Source organism: Fringilla coelebs, assembly GCF_963513975.1.
Source record: "Fringilla coelebs genome assembly, chromosome: 17".
Taxonomy (NCBI): Eukaryota; Metazoa; Chordata; class Aves; order Passeriformes; family Fringillidae; genus Fringilla; species Fringilla coelebs.
This window is the reverse complement of record NC_140043.1, coordinates 12,406,709-12,419,171: the sequence shown is the minus strand read 5'-3', so window position 1 is coordinate 12,419,171 and position 12,463 is coordinate 12,406,709. Positions and strand designations below refer to the sequence as shown.

General features: G+C 39.3%; 1 protein-coding gene across 1 annotated transcript in view; it reads left to right on the top strand.

Annotated features, from left to right (window-relative positions):
* KNTC1 (kinetochore associated 1) overlaps nt 1-12,463 on the top strand; it is a gene marked incomplete at both ends in the record, with an annotated part of 29,886 nt that overhangs the window by 12,821 nt on the left and 4,602 nt on the right. Inside the window, 24 exons of the mRNA XM_084216935.1 lie at nt 94-163; nt 242-309; nt 683-975; nt 1,164-1,336; nt 1,523-1,620; nt 2,417-2,558; nt 3,014-3,070; nt 3,603-3,766; nt 4,242-4,349; nt 5,045-5,173; nt 5,762-5,878; nt 6,259-6,368; nt 6,568-6,778; nt 7,405-7,494; nt 7,695-7,866; nt 8,248-8,306; nt 8,447-8,663; nt 9,218-9,291; nt 10,176-10,386; nt 10,468-10,577; nt 10,928-10,977; nt 11,324-11,402; nt 11,937-12,055; nt 12,172-12,307. Coding sequence (XP_084073061.1) covers nt 94-163; nt 242-309; nt 683-975; nt 1,164-1,336; nt 1,523-1,620; nt 2,417-2,558; nt 3,014-3,070; nt 3,603-3,766; nt 4,242-4,349; nt 5,045-5,173; nt 5,762-5,878; nt 6,259-6,368; nt 6,568-6,778; nt 7,405-7,494; nt 7,695-7,866; nt 8,248-8,306; nt 8,447-8,663; nt 9,218-9,291; nt 10,176-10,386; nt 10,468-10,577; nt 10,928-10,977; nt 11,324-11,402; nt 11,937-12,055; nt 12,172-12,307 — 3,057 coding nt within the window. The remainder of the gene's footprint in view (nt 1-93; nt 164-241; nt 310-682; nt 976-1,163; nt 1,337-1,522; nt 1,621-2,416; nt 2,559-3,013; nt 3,071-3,602; nt 3,767-4,241; nt 4,350-5,044; nt 5,174-5,761; nt 5,879-6,258; nt 6,369-6,567; nt 6,779-7,404; nt 7,495-7,694; nt 7,867-8,247; nt 8,307-8,446; nt 8,664-9,217; nt 9,292-10,175; nt 10,387-10,467; nt 10,578-10,927; nt 10,978-11,323; nt 11,403-11,936; nt 12,056-12,171; nt 12,308-12,463) is intronic.

The following is a 12,463-nucleotide window of genomic DNA, read 5'->3' as shown; positions in this document are numbered from 1 at the left end:
GAAGAACTTTGCATTTTGCTTTGAGAGCTGAAGCTCAAGTCTATTTTGGCAACATTTTAATTTAAAAAATAAAAACCTCTTCCTTTCCTGCAGCAAAAGCCACAAATGCTTATGACTAAGACACTGGTGGAAGTCCTCAAATTCTGGTTCAGCATTCAAAAAGGTAAAGGTACAACTTCAACATCTGACATCTTCCTTGTGTAAATGGAATCAAAATCTAATTGTTTTTCTCCTCCAACAGACAATCCCGTGAAGAAATATGAATGTGAAGAAAACCTCAAGTTGTTTGAAACACTTGCTGCCCTGCAGGTGGGTATTTTTATTTTTTTAAATCCTTTTTGATTGCTGTAGTTACTCCAATTCTTTTTATCACATGGATCATAATAGAAATTAATTGTATTTACAATGTGCATGCAGAAATTGTTTTTATTACTGACTTCAAATTGATTCTAAGCCTAATCTAGCAATTTAATCTAGTCTGGGGAAGTTCCCAATTAGAACTCAGTTGTCTATTTAAACCAAAAATTAGATACTGTCACTAAAGCCTTCATTACTAACACTTCAAAGAGTTCATGAGAAGAGTGCTGTAAGAATTTATGAACATCTCAGTACAGCAGGTAAAAAAAGCAATTTAAAAGGAGTTAAATGGATACAAATATATAATTTTTTGTTGTTGTTGCAGGAGTATTTTGATATCTTTCTCTCAGATGAGGAATACAGGAACCCTTCACTGATATCTGCACTTCTTGAGGGTCACATAAGCTCTTATGAACGTGTCAGATCTGCATCCAAGTCTAGAAATGTGCAAGCAGTGCATTGTAATTCAGAAGGTGGCAAGCCCAAAGCCCCTCCCACTGAATCCAGGCTGTACAGACTGGCTTTGCTCCTGCAAGTCTCAGAGCATGAACTGGGAGAAAAACTGGCCTTGAGAGCCCTGAATGATGGAAAAGTGGAAGTGGCTGTCAATATATGCAGGTAAAACTGCAGAGCTTTTCAAGATCATCACTTTTAATGGGCTTCTCTGAACTATTTCTGCCACTTTTTTGAATTATTTAGAGCAAAGGAAAAGGCTTTTTGTTTTATTTAAATAATTAGAAAATAATTAAGTAAAACCCTAAGAACTACTGGCTTTTTATTCTTAACATCCTTTTCTTTCTTATTAGGGAGTTCTATGAAAACAGCTGGAATGAAAAGACAGGGAAGCTGCTGTTTGCAGTGTGCCAAAGGCTTTGCCACATGCTGGGAGCTGATGTTCCAATGATCACTCCTGAAGGGATGGATCTTCCAGCACTGATCCATGAGCTGGCTGGCCAAGCAGCCACACTGTGCAGTCCAGGTAATTCCTGTTCCCATTTGCTTGGGTTCGTGTTGGGAGCCCAGCTTTCCAACCAGAGTTCAATAAACCTGAAAACCAAGTGAATTTCTAGACCTGCATCTGTGAAAATAGGTGCTGCAATATTGTTTCCTTTTAATTGGACAGATGAACCTTCCATTCCTGCTAATGATCTCAATATTTTCACAGATTTAGTGTTGGATTGTCTGGAACTGTGTAAATACACTTCACTTGCCAAGGAAATCCATGGACAATGCCAAATGGACAGCTATGAATTTACAGCAGAGGTATTTTCTGTGCTGTTCACTGCATGTATTCTTTTCCCTCTCATTTCTCCAACATTCTTAAATCAAAAATCCAACAACAACAAAAAAATCCACAAATAAAAATTAGCTAGAATTTCCTCAAATTTGTGTGTTCTTCAGCTTAAAGAATGAACTGATTTGAGTCCCAAAAGCAGTGCAGCTGTGGGACAAGCACAAGTAGCATTCTCCACTTACATTTCAGTATAATAAATCCTGCTGAAAATGGGGATTTTATCAAACAGCTTCTGCCAGGACTGGCACAGAGCTGGCTTGAAACTATGGCAGGGAGAGTTTGGTTTTTAAATGAATGTGCTATGTGAAAGCTTTCCCAAGAGTTCTGTAGGACTTTAAGATGATAAGTTCTTGAATTGCAGCTTTGTTTTCTGTTTAGGTCAAGCAGTGCTTTGGGCTATTTGAAATGAAAGGGCTCTCACAGCTGGAGTGGAGTAGAGCAGAGTGCCTGGGCTTGTTTATCCACAAAATATTATTTTTCTAGAAAATGGTCCATTTGCAGAATGTTTGCTTATCATATTTGGCCAAGAGTGTTTATGAAAGCCTCCATTAAATTGAATAAGAGTACATTTTGGCTGTACAACTAAACAGCTGCAACATGAAAGACAAATATGGCCACTCTAGGTAGGAAATGGATTTTTTGCCAGTGGCCATTGAACAGAATTACTACCTTCAAATAGAACATCATGTTCTATTCCTGGATTCCAAACCAGAAACCATAACTCTGCCTTTTATTGTGTGTACTTTTGACAATGTTCTTACTTAGACAACATCTTCTGGAGGAGATAAAGATCCTTACAAAGAGTGGACTTATGATGATTTCTTTAAAGAAGATGGGATAGTCCTTGATCCTCAGACATCTCTTCCAGTTGCATATGAACTCACTTCTGCTGTTCTGCCTATCTGTGGTGAGCTTGTTCTCCTCAACACTGACACAATAGAAAATCTGATTTTTATCTAGAAATAGAAATAATTCATCTCATGTGTGGAAATTATCACCTCAGAAATGTCAGTTAGACAAACTCATGGTAGAAATACCCATCAGGGGATAAAGAATGGAAAGATGACTTTGGGTTTGGTTCCTATTTCCACAGATTAAGAGTTTAATGTTGACTATCTCATCCAAGGGATTCACACACAAAGTAGTTACTGAGAACTGTTGGATTCCTTTGGGAGTCTGAAAAATATTCCCTCCTAGAAAATAAATTCTGAGCAGGCACAGTTAAAAATAGCAGCAAATGGCTCTTGGGGCTCACATGTCTCTATTTTATGTCCTGTCCTGTGGTATTTTCAGGGTTCTCCCAGACTTGCTGGTGTTGCTGAGTTCCTGACATGTTGCTGATGAGCATTTTCTGTCTTTCAGAGGACAAGCTGTACCCACTGGAGTCTCAAAGCCTGGCACACAGAACGTTCATGGAAGGTATCACACCCTGCTTGGGTGGGAAAGGACCTTAGAAATCACCCAGTTCCAGGGGCATGAGGGCAGATCCACCACAATGAAAGTCTAAAGAGACCACTGGAAAAAAAAGAGGTTTAAATTCACTCTACAGAAGCATGGCTGACTCATAGGGGGTTTTACAGGTGCCTAGGTGTTCCACTTAAAGCCATATTTTAGGGGGTGGTTTGGTTCAGCACAGAAATCACCAGTTTGGGTTCTAATTCCCACCATTCCACCATAGGAGTTTTGAGCATCTCAAAACCTGTACTTCAAGGCCTGTCCAAGAAGACAACTTCTGGTCAAAAACTCATGGATTTTGGACTAAAATGGGAATGTGTATTAAATTAAAAGCCCTGGGGATTTTAGGTTTTAAAGGGAACTAAGGCAAATCCCTCTAATGAAGAAAAAGAGAAACTGCTCTGATATTAACTCCTAGAACAATATGCTTCATAATTTTGGGGTTGTTTTGAAATATTTTACAACTTTCTGGGGTTGTTTTTGAAATATTTCACAGGATACAACTTCCTGCTGCCTGTTGGATCCCCCTTCTCTGCAGCAGTGCAGAACCTGCTGGAGTGCAGCCAGTTCCAGCTGGCCCTGCAGCTCACAGTCTGTGCCTTTGGCTCCTGCCTCCAGCATGGCATTTCAAACACCATGGAACTGTCCCTCAATCAAAAGGTGACTTTTGGCAAGTTTGGAATAGTTCTCTAAGGATTTAGGGAATTAAATCTCTATGGCTCTCACCGTGACCTTTAATTAGCACCACTTGATCAGATGTTGAGTCAGTTTGTGAAAGGAGCTGGTGGTTTCTTCCCTGTTTTTCGTGGTCCTCTCCCTTTGCCAAGTGTGTTCAGAACTGAGCTTTTATTCCTGACTTTCCTGCAGAGACTAGAATGAGTGTTAGTAATGGTTTACTCTGTTCCTTCATGTTGTTTTAATATTGGAAAAGTCACAAGTAGAATAATCAAGAAATATTCCTCAATTCAAAAGCCCTTGGAAACAGAAGTCCTCCTTCTATCTAGAAGAAATCTTTGTAATGCCTTAAATAAATCTGAAAATACAATTGCTATAGCACCTCCTACTATGCTGTAAATGACAAGAAGATGAAGAATTAGAATTTATTTTTAATTAGGTGCTGTTTTCTTCATAACAGCCACATGACAACGAGCTGCTGCTCACTGAAACCAGGAGCTTCCTCATAGCTATGCAAGAGAGGAGCAGTTCAGTAATCAAGACCTCTGTCCTGAACTTACTGCACAAGGTAAGAATCCCCTGGAGAGGGGGAGGGAGCCACTCTCTTCTGCTCTACCTGGCAGCCACATGGAATTGTTTCAGTTGGAAAAGCCCCTCGAGGTCGTGGAGCCCAACCCTTAAACTGAAGCCAAGTCCACCCCAAAGAATGTCCTGAGCACATCTCCCCATCTTTAAACACCCTCAGCAGTGGTGTCTCAACCACCTCCCTGAAGAGCCTTTTCCAAAGAGTCTTGGAGCTGCTTTGGGGCTGTTCCTGCTCAATTTGCTCTGCTTGGAAGATTCTGGACAGTGGGAGCCTCACATTTGGGGGATTCTTTAGGGTCCCAAATGACTGTAGGGGCCTTTAGGATCTGTGGGTATTCTCTATCTCCTTTGAAATCCTGGATTTGTTTAGACTGGTAATTTTCCTAGGAGGGGGGAGGTTTTAAAAAGCTCTGTGCAAAACCTGCAATTTACCATCTTCTAAGGCAGCTTACACTAAGGGAAGTCACTTCCAGACTGGCTTCAGAATATTGAGATGTTAAATTTTAAATCCTGAAATGCATTTTTTTTCTTTTTCCTTCCTAACCTAAAGACCCAATACATGTCTAAATTCTGGAGTATTTTTCCTGTGTTGCACCTGATACAAAGAGACCTATTGAAGAAATTAAGAAATTAAATAAATTCCTAAAGTTTATCAATTTTTTTTCTCCCAAACCACAGGTGTTCAACTCTCGTGTCATCGATCAGAACCTGGCCCTGGGCTATTGCACTGTTTTGCCCAAGGAAGAAATGTTCAATAAACTGTGGGAGGTCATAAACAACTCATGGCAGAATTACAGAAAAGTTTTGGTAAATTCCCAAATCCTTGAGTTTCTTCAGCAAACAGAGAATGTTAAAGAGATCCTTCATTTAGGGCCCTGGGAGAGGAGCTGCCTCTGTAGCACAGTGGGGAGTTGCTGTCAATATTAATGTGATTTTCAACCTCATCCTGACTTATTCCCAAGCTTGAAATAATTTATTTCAGGTCCCATCATAATTGATATCTATGTTATATTTTGGATAAGTTGTTCTCTGGCAGCAGCTCTCAAGAATGGAATGAGTGAATGCATCCATTAAAATATAAAGGAAGATGGGAAGTAAAGAAATGGGGAGGGAGAGTAATGCAAATTCTGAGAAAATGCCTAAAAAGTACCTTTTGTGTTATTTTCTGCAATGTTAGGAAAATATTTTAGAGGGAATAAATTTTAAAGCAGCTTTGAGCTGCCAGCTCAGGAGGTGGGGTAGTCCTGACACCTTCACTGATGTTTGTTTTCATTTTACACAGTTGTGGGATCATTTATTAATTGTTTGAAGTTCCTCTAAGGATTTAGATCTCAGGATTCCCAATTTTCAAATTATTTCTTAGACTTGAATTCACTTCCTTTCCCTTCCTTCTAGGCAGTAGCTCTGGTGGGAGCAGAGCTTGCTGACCAATATGGTGAAGCAGAAGAAAAGAGAAAATTCCAGGAATTGGTAATTGATGCAGAATGGGGCATCCAGCTTGGTAAATTTGGTGTAAGTTTTTGTTTATTTACTTATTTTTGGATTTTATTAACTAATCAGTTAATAATATCAATAAAATCTGAGATGTGTGTGAGTTTTTAGGCAGATTAATCATTCAACTGTAAGCAAAGTTGGTGTTCTGTTTTTGATTTTTCATTCTGCTTGCCTGCATAAATAAACATCAAAAATGGAAATGTGGTAATTGAGGGAACTGCAAAAGAAAATTTAAGTTCTGAAGTTTTATTTGACACAGGGGATAATCAGCAAATCCACTGCTCTTTCCTGCTCTGAAGGTGTCTGGATTGAAACTAAAAGAAGTCAAAACTTCACTGTAATTAGCTTTGATATTGTCTAAAAGATTGTCCTGAGCAGATGAATGTTTTTATCTGCAGATTTCTTTTGAGACTGTGTTTAGACAGCCACCAGTAAGGAAGAAAGAACTCATAAGAGTGCTGGTACAGAACCCAGAAGTGGACACAGCTCTCATCTTGAATTACTGCAGGTACTGATTCCATTTAATCTATTGCTGTAAAAACAACCATGGCCACTGAAATCTCTTTTGCTTTAAATAAATCCTAATTAATATTTTTAAAAAAATACTATTCAGAATACATCCTGCCTTGGATTAATTTATTTCTAAGGAAAGGAGCTCCTTGATGGCACCAAAACTCCCAGAGAAATCACATTCTGTTCTTCCCTAGCACTTTCATGCTGGACAGTGATGCTGCACTGCAGCTCTGCATTGAAACCCTTCTGCTCCAGAATTCAAACACAAATGATGTTGAAGATGACTCTGCAGAAAGCAGTGAGAGGCAACCTCATTCCACATTACTGGCTAGAGCACTAAAAATAATCCCTCTGCTGAACAGCACCAAAGACCTGGTCATGAGCCTCAGTGGAATATTGTATAAGGTAAAAAAAAATTAAATAAAACAAAAAACCAACACAGCCACATCCCTGGAATCTGCATCTAATAATTGCTGAGTGTCACTTGAATGACAGAGGAATAATTCCACTGAAACTGAAAAGGTTGTGGTTTTTTTCAAATTTTCTTAAAGCTTGTAAATGATAAGGTTCAGTTTTTTGCTTCTCTACAAAAGAAATGACAGCCACATATCTAATTCTCAAAAGAGAGGCAGGAGTCTTCATCCCCACTTCCCTTAAAAACTGACCAGCCAGAAAATCAAAAAAAAAAGTCATTTCTAAATACACTGGAAGAATTCTACACTAAAAGCAGGTGGGGGCTAAAAGTGATATCTTGGGAGCATTTTTGTTTGGTTGGGGTTTGATTTTGTATTTTGGAGGGTTGGGGTTTTTATGGGGTGAGTTGAACTTATTGTTTGGTCTTTCTGCAAAATCCTGATGCCTTTTTTTAGGATTGAAGAAAGGGTTTTAGAGAATTATGTCATGATGCTTATATCAACATAACACTGAAGAAACAGTAATTGGTATTAAAATTGGGAAAAAAATCAACACACTTGTATGTTTTTATAAGACAAATCATGTTAGATCTTCTAAAACATGATTCTTTTGAACAGCTGGATCCTTATGATTATGAAACACTGGAAATTGTCCTGAGAGTGATCCAAAGTGCTGATGAGAAGAACATCAGCATCCAGCTGAGCCAGGTGTGTCCAGATGTGTGACCTTGCTAATGGCACCTCAATCCTGCTTTGTCTATTTACTGATGGAGCTATTCAGCACTGTTGAAATTAAATTAATTATTCCATGTACACACCTTTCCCTAGAAAACAGCCTTAAAAAAGTGATTTCTGGTAATTTCTCAGATTTCTCAGTGACTTATATTTTCTTTTTTTTTTTTCCCCAGGCTTTGAGTCTCCTCAAACATCTGAAGTCTTACACCAGGATTTCTCCACCAGTGGACCTAGAACACCAATATGTTTTAGAGCAGATGATTCCCTTGTCTCCTGCTGCTCACACCAGGCTGCCCTTTCACCTGCTGTTCTTCAGAACTGCCCAGAGTTTCTGGAACATTATATGTAAGTTCAGGATCTCAAATTCCCTTTTTCTGCTGTCTGTGACCTTCAAAGTGCCCCAGTTTATGCTGTATATGAACTCTAATTCTTCATTAATGCAGTTTTCATCCCAACTGCTTCTGAAAGCACTTCTTGTGCTCCCAGATTGCTGCCCAGAGGAGCTAAGGTGATAAATATATGTGGGGTTTGTCCTCAAATTCTTTCCTAGGACCTCCAAAATTGATCCACGCATCCCCCCCTTCCCAGCCCAGTGGGGATGATGAGGATCAGATCCTTTCTCTCCCAATGGAGGTCCCCATCCACCAATAAACTCAGAGAGCTTCATTTCACAGAGGAAGCTGCCAGTGGATTGTGAGACACTCACAGGCAACTTTTCCTTTTCAGCTGCAGAGCTCAGTGAGGAAACCTTCCCAACCCTTCTGTTGATTTCCAAACTAATGAAGGTACAGTAACAGCTTGAAGGAATTGATTTCAGTATTATTCCCCACACCCCAAAATAAGAAGTTTCCATTTTTATTCTGCCTGATGTTGGCCTCACTGTAGAAGCTCTGACAACTCTCCATCTCCTTTACCACTTTTTCAGGTTTCCCTGGATACCTTCCACATGTCTGCAGTTCGACATGTCTTTGAAAAAAAACTGAAACCAAAAATCTTTGAAATGAGAAGCAGCGGCTGCACCTCCATTGTTAACAAGGAAACCATCAGAACTGTGCAGGCCCTTCAGTCCTATCTGCTGGCCATAGTCAATCCAGAGTGGGCTGTGGCCATGGCTCACAAGATTGCCCAGGAATTCCCCACAGGTGAGTTGCAAATGGGCTGGGGAAGGAATGGGATGAGCAGAGTGAGGTGGGAGCAAACATTTGTTCACTGATCCTGAGTCACACCCAGCAAAGCTGGGGCATGAAAGTGAATTCATCTCCAAGAGGTTGGACAAACACCCATTTGATATCACAGCATCACCATCAAATCCTTTCCCCCCCTCTTCTTGTAGAATCATGGAAAGGCTTTAAGGTCCTTCCAGACCAAACCTGGACACCTTCCACTCAACCAGGTTGCTCCAAGCCCCATCCAACCTGGCCCTGTTGTCCTGCCAGAAGTTTCTCCATGTTCACACCATCTTCAGACAGGTTTTTCACCAAGAAAAACCCAATTTAATCACTTTCTCTGCTACTTGAATCCAAATAAATAATATATTTTTGCTTTTTAGACACCAGACTTTTCCTCATATTTTAAATAGTTTCTAATTTTTTTTTAATTCTTCAAAATAAAATGGATATAGTATACAGTGTAAGAAGGATTAATGAAAACTTAATTGATTTAATTCTTTCCCTTCTTTTTTTTAATTAATTAAAAGGTCCTGACCATGTCCAGGCACTGAAATTCTGTCTCTATCTGGCTGAGAAGTGGCTGAAGAGTACTACAGCTAAGGTGATGGAAACTGCTTGCCAGATTGTTGAGAAGTCATTACAAAAATCACAAAATACTTATGTTTGTATTTTAATTTTTGGTTGTTTGGGCAGCGGTGTGTAAATTTTACCATAACCAACCCTGATATGGGAGATTCTTCTGGGGGTCATTTCCCCAAAAAGTATCTCCTCTGTCCTGGAACTTTGTCCTGCAAAAATCAGGCTTAGAGTTCTTGGAGCTTGGACAAAAAAAGAGCAGTTTTAGGGAAGAATAATTTGTTCCTTCTCCTGTTGAGTGCATTTTTCTTGCTGCAGGAGAATGAGGTGGAATCTGATCCAGCTTTGATCAATAGCATTATTAATTTTTGCTTACAGTTCCAAGACTCTTTAGCTGTTTGCAGGGTTATAAATAAAGAGAATCTGCTTTGACATGGTTTCCTTTCATAGGGAAAGGTGAATAAGAATCTCAGCTTTGATTATAAATCTCAAACTTCCTATGGAGTTGTTGAGGCACAAAGAACCCTGAATAGTTCTCTGTAGTAATTCTCATGATCAGAAAAAATTATGCCAAAATTAAACTGAAATTAAACTGAATTTTGAGCATCCATGACTTTATTATTAATCTGTTTTTCTTCACATTTTACCTCAAAATCTCTTCATTTTACCTATTTGTACATATTTTATTTGGCTCTTTCACAACCTAGTTTTGCAGTTTTTTCAGAATACCTTTCCTAGCTAGAGCAATGTGGTTAATCCTCTCTGTCTGCAGAAAAAATATCTCTGGGTCCAGGTGTGGGGACACCTCTGAAGAGCAGATCCTGCTGTCCAGTCTGTAAAAAGATGATTTTTCTTGTGCTTTTGAGTAAAAGAGGCTTTTTTATGTAAAACTCTGGTGTTTTGCTAAAGGATGAACCTCATGAGAAAGCAGAAGTCCTCCAGAAGAACTTACACTTGCAGTATAAGAGAGCAGCAACAGAAAATGTCCTGATAACAAAAAACTTGAACACTGGGGAGCATCTAAAATCCATTGGGAAACCAGCAAATCTGATTGTTTTACTGTATGAACACCACAGCATAGACCAGAGGTTCCAAAATCCAGCTGGCAGAGATTATCCAGGTGAGTTTGAGCAAAGAGAAGCTCTTTAAAAAAAACCCAGCTCTGCTTTGGAAATAACATTTTCTGCACCTCTTGCTGTAGATATCCACGTGGCAGCTAAGGAGATTGCTGAGATTAACAACTTGGACATGAACAAAATTTGTGACAAGCTGCTGGCCAAATGGCTGTGTCCAAGCACACCACCCCCAGGGGTAAGAAACTTTGGGCTTTGAAGGAAAATGACCAATTATATAAAAGATGGGCTTTTTTTCCTCCACTTGTTCAAGAAACCTGAGGTTGTTCTGTACAAACTGCCTGTAATACCCATGAATGTATTTTAGTACTTCCCTGAAATAACACAGCAGTGGATGTGGGGAGAAGGATTTGAAATGTTTTCCCTTCTGAGTAAATTCAAACCTTCCCTTTAGTGCAGCCAGCTTGAAGGAGAAAAGCAGTTGTAAATACATCAGCCTCATCAAACACTGCTTTAAGCAGGGATATGACCCAGCTGTTTATCCAAACTATGTGGAAAACTCATCTAAATTTTCATTTCTTTTTAAAGAAAACCCAAGAAATCTTTGGAGATGTACAGGAGGATGAAGAGCTCAGAAGGTGTGTGTGTTCTCTTACCTGTAATATGGTGAATTATTTTTAACTAACCAGTTAAAAATGGCTTTTGCAAGAAACCCAACAGTGGGTGCATGATTCAGAGCTCACTGTTCTTATTTTTACTTTCTGCTGACATCACTTTTGAATCATCCAATATTTATTTATACCACAAAACCCCACTGACAATAACTTACATCTGGAAGTTCTGAAGAGGAGCTTTATGGAGGTTTTCCCCTCCTTTTTAATATCCTTGCTCTCTTTTTGACAGTGAAATATTCACATTTAAATGACAGTTGTGAGCAGTATTTCAGTAGCTGTTCCTGCATTAAAAACAAACCCATTTTTGCAGGGTTATTTACCTGCTCCAGTCTCGCCCTATGGATTACAGCTCAAGAATGCTTTTTGCAATTACAACATCTGACACATCTGTGAGTTGCTAAATTCTTGTTTTAGCTTTTTATCTCTTATTAAAATCAAAGGCTGTCTGCTTTACTGCAAGAGCTTCAACTCTTGGCCTTTGCCTCTGTGTTTTGGATGGTTTGGGATTTGTGTGAGCTCTGTGTTTTCCTCCCTTCACCAACCTTTGCTTAAAACTGATTTTCATTGAATTTTGCTATTTACTCTCAAGAGCAGTCCTTGAACTCTGGCTTTTCTAAACCTATTGCTGATATTATCTGAAACAACTTCATGAAACTTTTGCTAGAGTGTGCCTTAAGCTGGTGTAAGACATTGGCTCACTTTGGGTGGAATGAAAGCAGAGTGGTAAAATTGTTTCAGCAGAACCTTAACCTCCAGTTTTTCCACACCTAATTACATCTGTGCTACTATATATCACAGATATTTTTCTTGCCTGTATGAACAGTCTGAAATCTAGAAAAGTAGAGGCTTTTATACCCCTGGGATGATCCTTTCCAGTTGTTCAGCCAGTAGTTGTGACTTTGGGACTGTGTTTTCCCCCTCAGCCCTTTGGTGACACCCAGCTGACATTTGCTCACAGGACCAGAGCCTTCAGGTGTTTGCTCTACCTGGCAGACACCAACACTGTGGAATCACTCTTCAAGAAACCCATTGAGAAAGTCAAGTAAGAGGAATTTTTTACACATTAAAGGACACTTTGCAGTCTTATCCTGAGCTTGGATATGTGGATTAAATTATAAACATCACTGAACTCCTGCTTTGGGGGGTTTATTTTCACAGGTATTTTCTGAAGTGCTGCATTTATCTGGCAGAGTTTGAGATCTTGAATATTCCATACACTTATGAATCATTCCACAAGAGCCCCAAGGAAGGCATGATTAAAGGGCTGTGGAAGAACCACAGTCACGAACCCAGGGTAGGATTTTGAAATCTTTTGTAAATTTTGTTACACCCTCTGTGAATTTACACCCCTCTGCAAAGCACAGGCTTTTCTAAACATTTTTCTTGCATGTACTCTGGAAATGACAGATAAAAGCTTTACCCCTTTCTACAATTAGAAAATAAAATACCA